We start from the raw sequence: 20,355 nt of genomic DNA, 5'->3' as shown, positions 1-20,355 counted from the left end.
CCACTACTAAATATGATGTAACCTGGTATTTGTTGATCCTTAATATAGTTTTATTAAAAAAGTGGTAACCTCTGAAGAGTTTTTCTTCACGTAACATTTATTATACAGTCTTTCTGTTCTGATAATTCTGTAACACTGCATGGAATAAATGTAAATGAAAATAACTAAAATTGTGGGTCCCAAAATCATGTAATTCTGTTCAAGAAGAAATCTGCAAATGCTGGAAATCTGAGCAACACACATGAAGTGCTAGAGGAATTCAGCAGGCCAGGCAGAATTCAGGAAGAGTACAGTTGACGTTTTGGGTGGAAGCCCTTCAGCAGGTAGAGGATTTAGACACTGCTGAAGGGTTTTGGTCCAAAAGGTCAACCATACACTTATCCTAGATGCTGCCTGGCCTGCTGAGATTTCCAGCATTTTGTGTGTTATATGCAATTCTGATTCTCTAATTTTTTCTTTTATTTTAATGACTATCCTGTAAATTGAATTTGTATGGTTCTTTGCCTTTTCTTTCCATGTACTGTTGCTCTCTACACCCCAACCCACCCCATTTTTTTTTTGTTGTCGTAAAGTTCCCAAATTATACTTTCAAAAGCTTCAGTTAGAGTTTCTAAAGAGCTTAATGAATTTTCATAATTTTGTTACATCCTTTATTAGCAGAGGATATCATTATTCTGCAAATAAAAAACCTAATATGTTGATTTTACAGGGACCTCTTCCCAATACATGTGGCCATTTCTGGGAAATGGTTTGGGAGCAAAAGTCTAGGGGAGTGGTCATGCTCAACAGATTAATAGAGAAAGGATCAGTAAGTAGTTGAATATATCTACATTGGTTTTATAAAGCATTTTGTGGAACAGCTGAAATGGTGAATTCTTAGGAACTAAGATATGGAGTTCTTTTCCATTTATCATGGAAGAAGCTGGTATGCAATAAAACATGGGTTTCTGGTTAATTTAAACATCGATTGAAAAATAATTGAAACTTAATTTACTATCTTGGTTGATGATAATTATTCAATCGTGACTTAATAAACTACTTTAGACCATGATATTGGAAGTTAAAAGAACTACTTTTCCATGCCATGTGATATTAATAGGCCTTGATTCATGAATATGACTACATTTCAATTCAGCTGCCTGAAAAAAATAATTTCCTTCAGAAATTATTTTCTAGTAAAAAAAAAATGTTTTGGGAAAACAAAAATCACTTTCTTTTACTTTTAGTGCTTCATTTCTAAGCAAATTTTAGTAATTTTAATTACTGCCATTCATATATACTGGGCTGAAAATTAATATATTGGACCTGTGAATCTGAGAAGTATATTTTTTTGGTTGGTATCCTAAATAACTAAATACATTTTAATCTTTACTGCCCTGAGTCATTCAAATCTAAATATCAAGGATATTGCAGAAGTACTTGTATTAAATTTTCCACTTCCAAGATCTCTGGGTATACTTAACTTGGAAGTATATTGTCATTCCTTTCTCATGGCTAATGACTAAATCCTAAAGTTCCCTACCTAACAGTACTATGGAAATTCCATTTCCAGAAAATACATTGGTACTGTTGATCCAGCAATATGATTTAGAATATTAAGGCAGCTGGGAAATTGAAATTCAAGCAATATAGTAAACATGGAATTAAACATCAAGTCTATTATTAATGGAAATTAAAGATTTGCAAATTTCTAATGAAGCGGTGGTTGGTACCAATCAGAGTCAGCGAACATTAATGGGAAGAGAAATGGAGCTAACATACAGGTCAAAAATCCTTTGTCAGAAATTGTGCTGGGAACTGGGAGTGGTACCTGATGGTTAGCACTGGATGCTTTGGTCATCTTTAAACTGCATAAACAATTTTGGCATTGAACCTTTAGAAGAAAGTGGGGCTTGTATTACATTTTTTAAATTAATGAATTGCATACTTTTTGGTTGAATTGTTTCTTTAGTATGCTCATGCATAGTGCTATATAACAAATGAGAAAATCTGCAGATGCTGGAAATCCAAGCAACACACACAAAATGCTAAAGGAACTCAGCAGGCCAGGCAGCATCTATAGAAAAGAGTATAGTTGACTTTTCAGGCTAAAACTTCAATTGTACTCTTTTCTATAGATGTTGCTTGGCCTGCTGAGTTCCTCCAGCATGTCCTGTGTGTTGCATAGTGCTATACAAGTTTGTTGGTCTGTCAGTACCTTGTCATAAGGCAATCTACTTAAATGACTTTTTTTTATCATGCATTCAATGTTTCTTTTACAATGAACGTTAAATTTTGTTGAGACACACAAAATGCTGGTGGAACACAGCAGGCCAGACAGCATCTATAGGAAGAAGTACAATCGACGTTTCGCGTCGAGACCCTTGTTTTTCACCTCCACATTTACTGTCTTTAGTCTGTTTCAGAAATGAATATTGCTCTTATGTTGATAGTGGTCTGCTTAATTCCTTTTTCCCCTTTTCATTGTTAGATTGGTAATGAATTATCTAAAGCAACCTTGCCAATATTTGGTTACAAATTTGTTTTGGCTTCATTAAAGACTCCAGAGGTATGAAATCAGGTGCCAGTGTCTTTTCTATTTGAGTAGCAAGACTGTTATCCAGGCTCTAGTTAGTGGCATTCATCTTCCCATCAATCCTGACCAGACTTCCAGTCCCTACTGCTGAAAAGTATCCCTACAGCAGGATGCTACCTCCACCATACTGTACAGTAGGGATGATGACATCTGGCTGATGTGCAGTATTGGATTTATGCCACAGGTACTGCTTGGTGTTAGGCCAAAAAGTTCCACCTTAGTCTCATCCAACCACAAGGCCTTCTTCCACCTCTTTATCTTATTTTCTAAGTGATGCTTTGTAAAGTCTTTATGGGCAAGTATAGCTTTTTTGTAAGGCCAGGTCTTCTTCCTTACCACTCATCTATAAATATCTTTTTTGTGCAAGGCCTTGGCGACAAGGGAGCCTTGAACTTCATCTCCAATTGCAGCCGTTGACTTGGGCAGCTCACTCAGAGTGACTGTTGGTGTCACAGTAGCCTCTCTTAAAAGTGCCATTCTTCTCCGGTGACTATGTTTAGAGGGGCAGCCTAACCTAGGCAGTGTGACTATGATATATTTTTACCACTTGTTCATGGTTGACTACACTGAACTCCTATGTATATTCACTACCTTTGAGATGGCTTGTACCCTTCCCCAGATTTGTATTACCATGACTGGGCTCTGCTTTTTTGTCTTCATTTTGGTTTTGTTTGAAAATGTACCATACTGTTCAACGTTACAGAGAGGAGTGATTCAGGTGATCCTCCAATTTTGGAGGAGTTGACAAGGTAATGTGCTGAGGGAAGTTAGTGTAATACAGTCGGCCCTCCTTATCCGCAGGTTCTGCATGCACGAATTCAACCAACCATGGATTGGGAAAACCCGGAAGTTCTCTCTCCAGCACTTGTTTGAGCATGTACAGACTTTTTTTTCTTGTCATTATTCCCTAAACAATACAGTATAACAACTATTTACATAGCATTTACATTGTGTTAGGTATTATAGGTAATCTAGAAATGATTTAAAGTATACAGGAGGATGTGCATAGGTTACCGCAGATCGGAAATTGAGAAAAAAACGGAAGTTCTCTAAGTCGGAACAGGTACATCCGGTATTATTTAGCATCAGTTGGTCAAAAGTTTGTCTATACAGTACATATTTTACCTTTCTATGCATATAAAACACGGAAACATGTATTTTAATAATTAAACCACTGCGTTGCTTAGTAATAATTATAGCTTTCATCAGGGCAGGACCTTCACATGCTCCGTTATGCTCACTTTATCCTTTAAAATTATTCCAATCGTTGACCGACTGTAGCCTAACGCTTTTCCAGTGACCGATGGCATTTCGCCTCTTTCCAATCACTTTATTATTTCCACTTTATTTTCAATCATTATCATTTTCTGGAACAGGAACACTATTTCCAAAACAGCGGGTCCTGAGCTCCGCTGGGTCCTAAAGTCCACCACATTGAGGCAGGTTAAATAAGGTCCGGAGCACTGCCAGGTCCTAAAGTCCACTGACTTGAGCATCCGTGTTTTTTGGTGTCCGCGGGGGGTCCCAGAACCAGTCCCCATGGATAAGGAGGGCTGACTGTAATTACAAAGAGGATGAATACTTTCTCAGCCTCACAATTTTGGTTTTAACTTTTTAGCAAATTGTTGACAGGTTTTGGAATTCTTTTAATTTGACATGTTTTGTAGATTAGCTCAAAAATCCTATTTCAATATTTTAAATTTAGAAAATGGGACAGTAAAATATGAAAGTATTTGTAGGGACTGAATACTTTTTCACCAGCACTTATTTCCAGCCTGAATTAAAAATATTGAATGTCAGAGCTAGTGTTGGCAGTAAGACTGCTTTGTTGAAGTATAATATTGTTATATTGTTTCACTTTTTTTGAGTAGAAAGTTTGAATGTTAGCACTAGGTCATTATAATTTATCCAAATGTCTCCTAATTCTAGGTAAAATGTGCACAGTACTGGCCAAGTAAGGAAGAAACAGACATGATATTTCCAGACACACAGTTCAAGTTAACATTGATTTCTGAAGACGTAAAATCATACTACACAGTACGACAGTTGGAGGTTGAAAACCTTGCAGTAAGTGCATCTGCAAAGTTTGAATCATTGTTTTGATAACTTTATCATTAGAATTTCTTTGCAGTCAATAGTATTAACTGAATTTTCACTACAGAATTCCAATGAATGGGAAAGATGAAGAAAAAAAATTGTATTGTCTTCATAAATGTGTTGTTTAAAGATGTCCAAAAGTACATTTAATAAAATTTACTCAACTTTAGAGGTTCTGTGCTTACTAGTACAAGTGCATTTTCAAAGATAGCACAGGAGAAAAGTAAGGCAAATGAGAGGTAGTGGATGTCATTTACTTGGATTTTCAGAAGGCACTTGATAAGGTGCCACACATGAGGTTGCTTAACAAGATAAAACCCTATGGTGTTGCAGGAAAGATACTAGCAAGGATAGAGGAATGGCTGACAAGCAGGAGGCACCAAGTGGGAATAAAGGGGGCCTTTTCTGATTGGTTGCTAGTGACTAGTGGTGTTCTTCAGAGGTCGGTATTGGGACCTCTACTTTTCACATTGTTTGTCAATGATTTAGATAATCCAATTGATGGCTTTGTGGCAAAGTTTGCGGATGATATGAAGGTATGTGGGCAGGTAGGTAGTGCTGAGGAAACAATGCCATTACAGCAGGTCTTCGACAAATTATAAGAATGGGCAAAAAGTGCCAGATGGTATAAAGTGTTGGGAAATGTATGATGATACATTTTGGTAGAAGTGCAGACTATTATTAAGATGGGGAGAAGGTTTAAACATCAGGAATGCAGAGGGACTTGGGAATCCTTGTGCAAGACTTCCAGAAGGTTAATTTAGAAGTTGAGTCTATGATAAAGAGAGCCAATAAAATGTTGGCATTTATTTCAAGGAGAATAGAATATAAAAGCAAAGAGATAATGCTGAGGCTTTATAAGACACTAATCAGCCACACTTGCAGTATTGTCAACAGTTTTGGGCCCCATATCTCAGAAAGGATATGTTATTGTAGAGAGTCCAGAGGAAGTTCACAAGCATGGTTCTGGGAATGAAGGGGTTAACATATGTGGAGCGTTTAGCTACTTTGGGCTTGTACTCACTTGAATTTAGAAGAATATGGAAGGGATCTCATCGAAACTTACCAGATGTTGAAAGAACTAGATAGGGTGCATGTGGAGAGGTGGAAGTTCATTGTTTCCTTATCAGTCAAGGTATCAAAGGATATGGCAGAAGGTGGGTGTATGGGGTTGAGTGGGATCCGGGATCAGCTATGATAGTATGGTGGAGTAGACGATAGGCTGATTGGCCTAATTCTGCTTCTATTTCTTGTGGTCTAATGTTTATGTAAGTTAGTTAACCAAGGAATTAAATGCATGAATTCAAAAATATTTACAATAATCAGCCATCCAATTCTTTTTGCCTATAAAATGTGAGGAGCTGACAAAACATCACAAACGTCATTTGGCTATGCTTTATGCTCTAAATCTCTGCACATGTTTAAACATGCCCACCTTTATCTAGATAAAACTTCAGTACAATTGAAAAGTGAAGTTTATAAAGAAGTTTTCACTGTAGAACTTACCCTATAATTTAATTAAATGATAGTCATTCTAATTTAAAAATAATTAATTCTTTTAACAGTAGTTGTATTCACAAAGCTGCGAGGTATTTCTGTTAATTTTTCATCTCCCCCAAATATGGTGGGAGGGAGATGGGAAGAAGATTCAGAATCTGAAGTAGGAACTAATTTTTGAACCACTACTACTTTTTTTATATATAAGTTTTCAATGCCAAGTATCTTAACTGTTCATTGAAAGTTAAAGCAAAACTGATTTATCTGCAAATGTTTCTGGTGTATTGAGCCAACTGTTATTTTCTGCTTTTCGGACCAAACTAAGTTGAAAAATATTTCTTTGAATTATTTTTTTTAATTCATCATGGCTGGCAAGATGTAGGTTAAACTTTCATGGGTATTGTATTTTCAAAAACATTCTTAACTTTAAATTTTAAAGGAGCATAAGTAGAATGCAATCACAGTTTCCAATCATGCACCCTTGAAACTCAGACGAAATAACTGATGTAACTTTTAACACTAGGCAATGGCGGTTCAATTCTACTCTACTTCAGGACTTACACTTTGTTAACTTTATTAAAGAGCAGATTACCTTTTTCTTTTCAACTAACTTTATGGAAGAAATTTCCGGTGGAATATTTATGAGATACTTTTAAGGTATACAACCGTGGCCAAATTATATCATACTCTGCTGGATTGAAAAAAATTAGTAATGAAATACGTACATTGGTTGATAAGATTAAAGAAATTGATAAAAACTGTTTTGTTGCTCCTAATCTGGAGCTTTATAAAAAGAGAGTTGAACTTCAGATGCAACACAGTTTGTTATTAACATCCCCGATTGAAAGTCAGTTACTTAAAACTAACAGTCAATTTTATATGCATGGTGATAAATCAGGTAAATTATTGGCCAACCAATTGAAAATTGCTTTGGCTAAACGTCACTTTATTAAAGTTCGTAAACTAAATGGTAGTTTGACGGTTGACCACGACAAAATTAATAAATCTTTTCAAGAATTCTATACCTCTTTATACCGTCAGAATTTCCTAATGATTCTACCGTAATGCATGAATTTTTAAGGAATTTGAATATTCTGAGATTACCACTTAATGAACATTTAACATTAGATGCACCCATCACAGAAGAAGAAATAAAGAAAGCAATTTTTTTGAATTCTAGTCAAACGCCTGGTTTGGATGGGTACACAGTAGAATTTTTAAAATCTTTTTCAAATCTGCTTTCTCCTTGGTTATGTAGAATCTTTAAGGATGCCTTATTTGCAGGTAAATTAACACAGTCCTTTTATGAAACATCTATTTAATTCTTAAAAAAGATAAAGACCCCACTGAATGTGCATCATCATATATCCTTGTTGAATGTGGACTCCAAAATCTTTTCCAAAATATTGGCAATTAGATTGGAATATGTATTGCCACAAATTGTCTCTGATGACCAGACAGGATTTATTCAAAATCAATACTCGTAATTTGACGTTAGGAGGTTAAGGAATATTGTATATACTGCTTCATCTAAAACTCCAGAATGTGTTATTTCGCTTGACGCCGAGAAGGCATTTGATAGAGTTGAATGGGAATATTTATTTAACAAGCTGGAGAAATTTAACTTTAGCCTGAAGTTTATATCTTGGATTAAATTGATATATCATACACCCTTGGCTTCTGTACTTACCAATAATCAGAGATACCACTTTTTCAGGCTTTTTCGAGGTACCAGACAAGGTTGTCCTTTCAATCCCTTACTATTTGATATTGGAGCCCTTGGCAATTGCTCTTCATGATTCACCCAATATATTTGGCATTATTTGTGGGAATGAGATGCGTAAGGTATTGTGGCGACCCATTTCCTGGCACATCCGAACCGGCTCACAATTAGATAGTTTACGGGGGTTTGCAAGCACAGAGCTTTGGAGCCTCTGCGCCACGGGAGGCAGGTTGAGGGAGGCTTAAAAGTGAGGCTGAGGATTTCAAATAAAGTTTTTTCCTTCGACTGCAGTTACCGATTCCGTGTCATAATTTTAGCGCTGCATGTAGCACACCGCTACAATTGGTGACCCCGACGGTCCAAATGATTTTTGGACCAGAAATGACCGATGCCGCCTCTGTTCATGCGGTTTCGTTGAAACTGCCAGGTTTCTGGACACAGCGACCGAACCTATGGTTCCAGCAAGCCGAAGCCCAATTCCACGTTCGCCAGCTCACCTCAGAAGACACCCGCTACTACTACGTGGTGAGCTCCCTCGACCAGGACACAGCGGCCCAGGTCGCGGAGTTCGTACAGTCGCACCCGGCAGACGGCAAGTACACGGAATTCAAAGCCCTGCTCCTCAGGACTTTCGGACTCTCACAGCGCAAGCGGGCTGCCCGTTTACTGCACCTGGATGGCTTGGGAGACAGACCTCCATCGGCTTTAATGAATGAGATGTTGTCTCTGGCCGGAGGACACAAGCCTTCCCTCATGTTTGAACAGGCGTTCCTGGAGCAGCTGCCCGAGGACATACGTCTGCTGCTGTCCGACGCGGATTTCAGTGACCCCCGGAAGGTGGCAGCCCGGGTGGACTTGCTGTGGAACGCCAAAAAGGTGAGCAGGGTGTCCATTGCAGAGATCTCCCAGCCACGCTTCCAGCAGCAAACCAGTCCAGGCCCGGCCGCAGAACCCGCCAACCCCTGGCCCAATGAACACTGGTGCTTCTACCACCAGTGGTGGGGCGCAGAAGCCCGCCGTTGTCGCCCGCCCTGCAAGTTCCCGGGAAACGCAAGGGACAGCCGCCGCTGATGGCTACGGCGGCTAGCCATCGGGATAGCCTCCTGTATGTCGGGACGCCGGTTTTTGGTCGACACTGGTGCCGAGATCAGCGTTTTACCTCCGACGAGTTACGACACCCACAGCAGGGCACCGGGTCCCCCCCTGAGGGCCGTGAACGGCAGCACAGTAAGGACCTATGGCACCCATCAGGTGCAGCTACAGTTCGGCTCCAGCCAGTTCACGTGGGACTTCACACTGGCCGCCGTAGCCCAACCGCTTCTGGGTGCGGATTTTTTGCGGGCTCACAGCCTATTGGTCGACCTGCCCAGGAAGAGACTGGTACACGCCGAGACCTTTCAAACGTTCTCCCTGGGTGCAGCCCAGTTGCCAGCCACTCACCTCGGTTCCATCACGCTGTCCGACAATGACTTCACCAGGTTCCTGGCGGATTTCCCATCGGTCCAGGCACCGCAGTTCACAGCGGCCATGCCCCGACACGGCGTACAGCACCACATCCCGACCCAGGGACCACCCCTCCACGCCCGCACTCGGCGGCTTCCCCCGGACAAGCTCCGACTGGCGAAGGAGGAGGTCCAGAGGATGGAGGAATTGGGGATCATCCGGCGGTCCGACAGCCCATGGGCCTCCCCCCTGCACATGGTGCCCAAAGCGACGGGAGGCTGGAGACCGTGCGGCGACTACCGCAGGCTGAACGAGGCTACCACACCAGACCGCTACCCTGTGCCGCACATTCAGTACTTTGCAGCAAACCTGCACGGCACACGGATCTTCTCCAAGGTAGACCTCGTCCGAGGGTGCCATCAAATCCCGATGCATCCTGACGATGTCCCCAAAACGGCTCTCATCACCCCATTTGGCCTTTTCAAATTCCTCTGCATGCCGTTCGGTCTGAAGAATGCCGCACAGACGTTCCAGCGGTTAATGGACGCAGTGGGACGGGACCTGGACTTCGCGTTCATCTATTTGGACGACATCCTCATAGCCAGCAGCAGTCGTCAGGAGCATCTGTCCCACCTCCGTCAACTCTGCGCCCGACTGAGTGAGTACGGTCTTACAATCAACCCCGCCAAATGCCAGTTCGGACTCGATACCATTGACTTCCTGGGCCACAGGATTACTAAAGACGGGGCAACCCCTCTGCCCGCTAAGGTAGATGCGGTCCGCCACTTCCCCCGACCCACCATGATCAAAGGCCTTTGGGAATTCGTAGGTATGGTCAATTTCTACCACCGCTTCCTCCCTTCAGCTGCCCGGATCATGCGCCCCCTGTTCGCCCTGATGTCGGGTCCGAGCAAAGACATTACCTGGGACGAGGAGTCTGCCACCGCTTTCGTTCAAACGAAGGAAGCTTTGGCGAACAACGCAATGCTAGTACATCCCAGAATGGACGCCCCTACTGCCCTCACAGTGGACGCATCTAACACGGCAGTCGGTGGGGTGCTGGAGCAACTCATCGCAGGTCGCTGGCAACCCCTGGCGTTTTTCAGCAAACACCTGCGGCCACCCGAGCTCAAATACAGTGCTTTCGACCAGGAACTGTTGGCGCTCTACCTGGCAATCCGGCATTTCAGGTACTTCCTAGAAGGTCGGCCCTTCACCGCGTTCACGGACCACAAACCACTTACCTTTGCGTTTACGAAAGCGTCCGACCCCTGGTCGTCCTGCGAGCAACGCCACCTGTCCTACATCTCTGAATACACGACGGATGTCTGGCACGTCTCGGGTAAGGACAATGTCATGGCGGATGCGCTCTCTCGCCCTACCGTTCATGCCCTTTCTCAAGGGGTAGACTTTGAGGCACTGGCAGAGGCACAGCAGGCAGATGTGGAGATTCGGAGTTACAGAACCGCAGTCTCCGGTTTGCAGCTCCAGGACCTCCCCGTAGGCCCGGGTGAGAGGACCCTACTCTGTGACGTCGCCATCGGCCAGCCCCGTCCCATCGTCCCGACAGCCTGGAGGCGCCATGTTTTCGACTCCATTCATAACTTGGCACATCCCTCCATCCGGACAACTGTCCAGATGGTTTCCAGCAGGTTCGTTTGGCACGGACTCTGCAAACAGGTCAGTGAATGGGCCAAAACGTGCATGCACTGCCAGACGGCCAAGGTGCAGCGGCACACCAAAGCCCCACCGCAGCAATTCCATCCCGCCCACGGGTGTTTCGACCACATTCATGTGGATATCGTGGGCCCCCTGCCAGTGTCGCGAGGAGCGCGGCACCTCCTGACTATCGTGGACCGGTTCACAAGATGGCCAGAGGCGGTCCCGCTCACCGACACCACCTCCGAATCTTGCGCCCGAGCCCTGATCACCACCTGGATATCTCGCTTTGGTGTACTGGCCCACATTACCTCCGACAGAGGCGCCCAGTTCACCTCCAGCCTGTGGTCAGCTATGGCCAGCCTTTTGGGGACTCAGCTGCACCACACAACTGCCTACCACCCACAGTCGAACGGGCTAGTGGAGCGTTTCCACCGTCACCTGAAGTCGGCCCTCATGGCCCGCCTGCGGGGAGCCAACTGGGCGGAAGAGCTTCCCTGGGTCCTACTCGGCATCCGCACAGCGCCCAAGGACGACCTGCACGCCTCGTCGGCCAAGTTGGTATACGGCGCGCCCCTGGTCGTCCCCGGGGAGTTCCTACCAGCCCGACGGGGGCAAGAGGAAGATCCAGCAGCAGTCCTGGGCAGACTACGCGAGAAGCTCAGTAACCTGGCTCCCATACCCACTTCACAGCACGGGCGGAACACGACCTGCGTACCCAAAGACCTGCAGAACTGTAAGTTTGTGTTTGTGCGAAGGGGCGGGCATCGGCCACTGTTGCAGCAGCCATACGAGGGGCCGTTTATGGTGCTCCGGAACAATGGGTCCACGTTCGTGCTGGACATTGGGGGGTGTATCGCCAGTTCTTGGGGGGGGGGGGGTTATGTGGCGACCCATTTCCTGGCACATCCGAACCAGCTCACAATTAGATAGCCTACGGGGGTTTGCGAACACAGAGCTTTGGAGCCTCTGCGCCACGGGGGGCAGATTGAGGGAGGCTTAAAAGTGAGGCTGAGGATTTCAAATAAAGTTTTTTCCTTCGACTGCAGTTACTGACTCCGTGTCGTAATTTTAGCGCTGCATGTAGCACACCGCTACAGTATCACTATATGCCGATGACCTGTTACTATATATCTCTAACCCAGAGAAATCAATCCCTGTAATAATATCACTATTTGCTCAGTTTAGTAGTTTTAGAAGTTTTTCTGGTTATAAATTGAATCATAATAATTTTCCAATTAAATATGCAAGCTCCAGCCTATAGACAATCACCATTCAGACTGGTTACTGATTACTTATTTGGGTGTTAAAATTACTAAGAAGCATAAGGATCTTTTTAAAGTTAACTTTTTACCTTTATTTGATCATGTTAAACAACTGCTTACTAAATGGTCCCCATTGTCCCTATCGTTGATTGGTAGAATCAATACTATTAAGATGATCATTTTACCTAAATTTCTGTATCTATTTCAGGCAGTACCAATTTTCATTTCTAAAACCTTTTTGACATTACTGATTCTAAAATTTCTTCATATATATGGCAAAATAAAAATCTTAGGTTAATTAAGAAATTTTTACAGAAATCAAAAAAGGATGCTGGATTGGCAATGCCGAACTTAAGATTCTGTTATTGGGCAATATTTAATGTTCCGGACACAAGATTTGGATGAAATTCAATGTCCAAGATGGGTGAACCTTGAGTGTGAGTCTGTACAGGGTTTCTCATTGGCTTCTATTTTAGTGACCTCGCTTCCCTTTGCACTTACTAAACTGAATAAACAAATGACTAATCCAATAACTAAACATACAATACGAATATGGTTTCAATTTCATAAATTTTTTGGATTGAATAAATTTATCCTGTCAAGTCCTATTATATATAATTTTTTCTTCCAACCATCCAGAATTGATCAAGCTTTTCTTTTATGGAAAATGAAGGGAATAACATGTTTTCGTGACTCATTCACGGATAACTGCTCATGTCTTTTGAACAGTTGTCTAATAAATATAATTTGCCTAGATAACATTTTTTAAGATATTTACAGATTCAAAACATTTTGAATATTATTTTACCTACTTTTCTTGTATCACATCAAACTGAAATTACAGAAAAAGTTTTAGGTTTAAACCCCTATCAGAAGAGTTTAATAGCAATTAGTTATGATCTGATTACGAAAATATGTCTAGGTACATCTGATAAAATTAAGAATGAATGGGAAAAAGAACTTCAGGTACTTTTACCTATAGAGAAATGGGAGAAAGTTCTCCAACTAGTTAAACACTTCAAGGTGTGCTTGGCACACTTTGATCCAATTTAAGGTAGTTCATAGGGCCCATATGTCCAAGGATAAGTTAGCTTGGTTTTATTGCCATATAAATCCTGTTTGTGACAGATGTAAGTCTGAAGTAGCTTCCTTGACTCACATGTTCTGGTCTTGTCCTCTTTTGGAAAAATATTGGAAAGATATTTTTAATATGTTACTCGGAGTCTGTTTATGTATAAGTTAACCGTTATTAATGTAATCCCGATTTCTGTATCATTATGATTGTTATATTTATCTACTCAAAACACAATAAAAAAGATTGATAAAGAAAGAAATTTAAAGGAGCAGCAATTGGCTGGCACAAAAGTAATGTACCTTTGTTCAAGTTTATCATTTTTCAGATTTCAAAGTAAATTTATTGAATTATATACATAGAACCAAATACAACCCTATAATTCATTTTCTTGTGGGGATTCACAGTAAATACAAGAAACACAATAGAATCAATGAAAGACCACATTCAGCAGTACAGAAACAACCAATTTGCAAAAGATAAACTGCAGATCAAAAAATGAAAAAAATTAAATTAACATGCAATAAATATTGATGTCATGAGATGTAGTCCTTTAAAGGTTATGGGAACTGTTCATCGATGGGGCAAGTGAAGTTATCCCCTCTGGTTAAAGAACCTGATTGCTCTTTGAATAGTGTTACCCTTTACATTTCTCAGAACAATTTCCTTTCCGTTTTAGTTTATCATCTTATACAAATTTGATATTGATTGTGCAATATCCATCACAAAGAGGTGGGAAGAGAATTTGTTTTGCATGTTGTTTGAAAAAGGAATTGTTCTTAATTCCAATTTTTCAGATCTGTTTAAGCAGAATATTTTGTATGAATATTATAAGCCAAACCTCCTTAGTCCCTCTGCACTTCAGAGTTGTTTTTTTTTCCGCTATATTGGCATTCATCAACCGTGGGATAGAGTTCAAGAGCTGTGAGGTAATGTTACAATTATATAAGACCTTGGTTAGACCGCACTTAGAATACTGTGCTCAGTTCTTGTCACCTCACTACAGGAAGGATAATGGATACTATAGAAAGAGTGCAGAGGTGATTTACGAGAATGTTGCCTGGATTGGAGTGCGTGCCTTAGGAGAACAGGTTGCGTGGACTTGTCCTTTTCTCCTTTGAGTGACAGAGGATGAGAGGCGACTTGATAGAGATGTATAAGATGAGAGGCATTGATTGTGTGAATTGCCAGAGGCTTTTCCCCAGGGCTGAAATGGCTAATACAAGGGGACAGAGTTTTAAGGTGCTTGGAAGTAGATACAGAGGAGATGTCAGAGGTAAGTTTTTCTGTTTTGCACACAGAGTGGTGGGTGTGTGGTATGCACTGCTGGTGACAGTGGTAGGGGTGGATACATTAGAATCTTTTAAGAAACTCTTAGATAAGTACATGGAGCTTAGAAAAATAGAAAGCTATGTGGTAGGAAAATGCTAGGCAGTTTCAAGAGTAGGTTACACATTTGGCACAACATCGTGGGCCGAAGGGTCTGTAATTTACTGTAGATTTCTATGTTCTATTTTTGATAAAATTATCCCTTTTAATGTAGCAATATGAACTGGCACAACAAATAGAACAAATTAATTTGGCTTTAAAGGTTTATTGTTAGAAAAGGATGTTTGTCATATTTTTATATTAATAAAAAGTCATATGAAACCTTTTGCTCCCCTTTCCCTAGTCCCAATCCCCTACCACTGATTGCAGGTTTTATTTTTGTAACTTTGTATATGAGGCTGGCATTCATTGAACTATTTTCTACAGTTTGGAAACTTTTTAGAATTGGTGTGATGTGTAGAGATTGGTGCTTGCATCTTCCAGTGGTGTTTACTGGTTTGCATACACAGTTGTGTGCAACATTTTCAATTTATAATGTATGTATTCGAAATGTATAATGCACAATACAAATAAAATTTCACACTAAGTATTATTAAAAGTTGAAACAAAGTTTAAACTTATTCACATTATGAATATCTGTTATGTTACTCTACAGATGTGAAGTACAGAGTACACATAGGGCTTTTTTTTAAACTTACAAGACCACTGCCCCTGAATTGGGGGTAGGAGGATATGAATTTTCTCCGTAGGGATTATATATTAATTAATAAAAATTAAAGAGCATTAGTTTTCACAAGATAGGTAAACAAAATTATATAAAATTGTTAGTTCACTTGACATGATAAAGTATGTTTAAAACCAGTAAGGATATGTGCATGTACTTTAATGTAAAGTTCTTTCTGAGCCATTTCTATGCATTGATGTGTTTGTTCCTCCATTATCTCTTTTCTAACTTAGACCAAAGAAACCAGGGAAATTTTGCACTTTCATTATACCACATGGCCTGATTTTGGAGTTCCAGAATCTCCTGCTTCATTCCTTAACTTCCTTTTCAAAGTGAGGGAATCTGGCTCACTGAATCCAGATCACGGACCTATTGTGGTCCATTGCAGTGCAGGGATAGGAAGATCTGGCACTTTCTCACTGGTCGACACATGTCTTCTGCTGGTATGTAATATGTATAATGTCACCGCTTTTCTTTCAGAGTTTATCAAAATGAGCTTAAAATACAGTAATGTTATAAACGGTTGAAGGTGAGTTTGTGTGTAACAATGTTATTATTGTCTGAATGTCAGTGGTAGGTTACTGTACATAGTGAAATAGGTTTACTAGTCAAATGATAAATTTTTCCTGGCCAAACGGTTGATATGAACAAAACCAGCTAGCTGATTTCCCAGTAGTGTATGCACGTAAATCTCAGAAAAAAATCTATTAACCAATAAAAGCTTCTAAACCTTAAGAGAATCAGGAGGAAAATGCCAGTAGCTGTTGCTTTGTTTGAATATCTGTTACCACTAAAGGTAATTCATCTAATTTGTTCATGAACCCAATGCTGGAAAAGATTGTGGTTGTCTTTTGTACAAGAATGATTCTGGAAATGAACGGGTTAACGTGAGGAACAATTGATGGCTCTGGTCTTGTATCTGCAACAGTTTAGAAGAGTGAGGGAAGATCTTATTATGAAACCTAACGAATATTGAGATGACTAGATAGAATGGACGTGGAGAGGATGTTTCAAACAGTGAGTGTCTTGGGTCAGAGAGCACTGCCTTTAGAATAGATGAGGAATTTATTTAGCCAGAGGATGATGAGTTTATGGAATTAGTTGACACAGATGTGGGGAGCCAGGTCATTAGGTATATTTCAAGTGGAGATCGATAGGTTTTTGATTAATGGCTTCCAAGGTTACAGGGAGAAGGCAAAAGAATGGGGTTGTGAGGGAAACTAAATCAGTCATGATTGAATGGTGAAGCCTAGTCACTGTGCTGAATAGCATAATTCTGCTCCTAGACTTTATGGTCTTGTACCTCTGATGCTTGGACTAACAGCAAGTACGTAAGGGCTCTGTAAAACTATCAGTGATTCTGTGTCCATAAAATCCTCTAAGTTTACTGGAATAATAATAACTGTGTTCTCCTGAACCAACATCCCTAGCATTAAGACCTTAATTATGCCAATGCATTCTGTTGGGAAGATTCTCAGAATAGAAATCCTATTGCATGTTCTGTTACAGGATTCAGTAATGTGGTTTCTTCAAAGAAATGCAATATCCCTACTGATTCCTGGCGGTCTCTGGCCTGTAACTGCTCAGAACAGGAGACCAGTGTTTGGAATTTGTTGAGAACCTCAGGGCATGCATTGGGAGCGAATAGAAGTAGTACACTATCAAATAATCCCATCTTTTTTTCCTATGGCACTACTCATCCATCTGAGGAAGAACATCTGGTTCCCACTTTGATTTTGCATTTGTAATATTGAGAAAAGCAAATCATCCTCAATTTCAGGACTGCAAAGAAAATGATGTTTCCAGCTTGATGACTATTTCTAGAGTATTCACATTTTGTAACTGTAGATAATACTTTATAAGTCTTTAAAGCACAGCCTGAAAGTTACAAATATTTTAGTGAACTTACAGTAGAAATTTGAATGATTCTTATTGAACAAATGAGCAACTTCCTAATACCTTAGGACATGTATATGGGACCTTGCATCATTAATAAAACCTTGTATCATAAGCATAGACCAGTCACCAGTAAACTGGGTCATTCTCCTTATTTTAGTTACTACATGGAGTGCTTAATGTGTGCTCAGTATAGTTGAAGAGAACTAGTTTTAAAATTATGATATATTTAAAGATTGTAAAAATTATACAGATGTAATTATGAGGGCATTGATAGATACAGCCGTTATTAATTGTCCCTATGTTCATTATTGGGTGTTTGATTCTGTTATCTTAGTCTCCATCCCTCGCATTTTATTCTCAGTCTCCTTTGTATTCTTATTCCCTACTCCTCCAACACTATCTCTTTGCTGTTCTATTCCATCCCTCACTAAACTTGAATGCTATAGAAACAAACTGAATACTCTAATTTTCTAATTTTTTGTCTTTATTATCAATTTTTCTTTATTGACAGATGGATAAACGGAAAGAACCTTTATCTGTGGATGTTAAACAAGTTTTATTAGAAATGAGAAAATATCGTATGGGTCTTATTCAAACTGCCGATCAAATGCGTTTCTCCTACATGGCTATTATTGAAGGGGCAAAATTCATCATGGGAGACCCTTCTGTACAAGTGAGCACTCCAGTTTTGTTTATTAATTTGACTTGTTATCAAAGAGCATGCATTAATTTAGAAACTTGGAGATCCTCAACAATTTTAAATAATACTTCATAAATTACTACAGCCAGTCAATGTACAGGAATTTCCTACAAATGGCATGAACCAATTTATAACTTTTATTCATCTAACAATTTTGGCTGTTCTTGAATATTCTTGTGGAATATTACAGCTGAATAAACTGATGAAGATTTCACATTAATAAGCTACCTGAAAGTCAACATCTTTGATAATACTGCACTCTATTCAGTGCATTGAGATTTGCTTGGGTCTTGAGTTGACTTGAGTGGATATTGCAACAGTAGTTTGATAAACCGGCAAAAGTACTCAAACTCTAATATTGGTGAGAACTTTGACCAGTTTTATGGTTTTCCAGCAATGCATGCATGTAATTTTTTGGTTTGGTAAATTTACCTGAGTGAGAAGCTTGTGAGTTCACATTTCAGTTTGGAATCCTAAGCATAATAATCCAAGTTGACAATCCATGGCTAGGTGTTGCAACACTACAGTAAATGTTACCTTACAGATAAAGCATCTGATGGAGAACCTTTCTACCCAGTGGACGACATGTTATTAAATAAAGCACTGTTTCCTTTTACTTGTACATTATTTGTCACTGATTACATAGTTGTTTGAGGGTCATTGGTGTATTCTGCTTGACTGCTGGGGCCTCTCCATTTGTCAAGTGCATTTTAAAAGCACTTTATTGACTATAAACTAAAGATTGTACAAAGCATCCTGGGAACACTTTCTGAAGCTGAGTAAATAAAGTGGCTGCTTCCATTCAGCATTAGCTTCTGGTGCAGTAGAAATGAAATCTCACCAAATGGCTTTCAGTTAAACTTATTACGAATTTAATAAGAAATATTGAATATGTATGTTTCTTTTCCATAAAGTTGTAATGGCTTTAAAATAAGTTTAAAGTCCATGCTGCTTTTCTGAATTACTTTGATACAACAAAGCTATTTCATGATTTCACATTAGTGTTGTACTCTAAATTTCATTCAGTCATGATTGATTGACATAAGAATTCTTATTTTGTAAGCATAATTAATTTGTAATTGGAGTTTGTAAGGGTTACAAGTTAAACTTTGAAGAGGAAAGACTAATCACAGTTCAAACTGATGCTTCATTTTCATCAGTGTCATCTTTATCTTACTCATATGGTCCACCTATGTTACAATGAGAAAAACAGACGGAAGAAAATTATTTGAGTAGTTAGCTGACTTAAATATCTTGTAAAACTTTCCTTTATATTTAAGGAACAATGGAAGGAGCTTTCCAATGAAGACCTTGCGCCACCAGAGCATAGTCCTCCACCTCCAAGGCCTCCAAAACGTGCAACAGAAACGGCCAATGGAAAAACACCAGATCAGAGGATATGTTTTCCAGTCCCAGATGAAAGAACATGTGAACAAACGATGGAAGATATCCCCGATGGCAAAATAAACCAACTTATAAAGTCGCAAGCAGAAAGGTATTTGTAATGATAACCAGTTTAAAATTGTTCCAGTGGTTAACAGTTTCCCTTCCAGGAATGATAGCATGCTCTTAAATACTCTTTCGCATTTGAACAACTCAAATTTGTTAATATCCAAGGATGCATCTTAAAAGGGCATTCAGATAGGCAGAGGAGGTGGGGTGGTTATGTTGGTTTAAAAAAAAGGAAATTAAATCCTTAGAAAAAGGTTACATAAGATAGGAGGATGCAGAATCCTTGTGTGTAGAGTTGAGGAACTGCAAGGGTAAAAGGATACTGTTGGGAGTTATATAAAGGCCTCCAAAAAGTAGGATGTGAGGTACAAAATGCAACAGGAAATAGAAGAGGCTTGTAAATAGGGCAGTGCTACAGCAGTCATGGGAGATTTCAAAATGCAGAATCCAAAGAGAAGGAATTTGTAGAATGCCTACGAGATGTTTGTTTGTTTGTTTTAGAGCATCGTGTGTTTGAGCCCACTAGGGAAAAGGAAAATCTGAGTTGGGTATTGTGTAATTAACTGGATTTGATTAGGGAGTTTAAGGTAAATGAATCCTTATGAGCCAATAATCATAATATGGTAAAATTCACCTTGCAGTTTGGGAGGAAGAAGCTAAAATCAGATGTATCAGTATTACAGTGGAATAAAATTAACTACAGAGGCATGAGAGAGGAGCTGCCAAAGTTGATTGGAAAGGGACACTAGAAGGGATGATGGAAGAAAAGCAATAGCTGGAGTTTCTGGGAGCAATTCAGAAGGCAAAGGATAGACACAAACCAAAGTAGTATTCTAAAAGGAGGATGTGACTTCTGTGGCAGACCAGGGAAGTCAAAGAAAGCATAAAAGCAAAAGAGAAACCACATATTATAGCAAAAA

General features: G+C 40.1%; 1 protein-coding gene across 2 annotated transcripts in view; it reads left to right on the top strand.

Moving 5' to 3' along the window:
• Positions 1–20,355, top strand: part of LOC132399773 (tyrosine-protein phosphatase non-receptor type 1-like) — a 109,983-nt gene that overhangs the window by 79,907 nt on the left and 9,721 nt on the right. For both annotated transcript variants that reach the window (XM_059980506.1, XM_059980507.1), the window contains 5 exons: positions 710–808; positions 4,505–4,642; positions 15,618–15,827; positions 17,795–17,956; positions 19,264–19,478. In XM_059980506.1, the coding sequence (XP_059836489.1) occupies positions 710–808; positions 4,505–4,642; positions 15,618–15,827; positions 17,795–17,956; positions 19,264–19,478 (824 nt within the window). The remainder of the gene's footprint in view (positions 1–709; positions 809–4,504; positions 4,643–15,617; positions 15,828–17,794; positions 17,957–19,263; positions 19,479–20,355) is intronic.

This window comes from Hypanus sabinus, chromosome 9 (genome assembly GCF_030144855.1).
Source record: "Hypanus sabinus isolate sHypSab1 chromosome 9, sHypSab1.hap1, whole genome shotgun sequence".
Lineage (NCBI taxonomy): Eukaryota > Metazoa > Chordata > Chondrichthyes > Myliobatiformes > Dasyatidae > Hypanus > Hypanus sabinus.
Note: the sequence above shows the minus strand (reverse complement) of the source record. Positions and strands in the feature narration are given on the sequence as shown.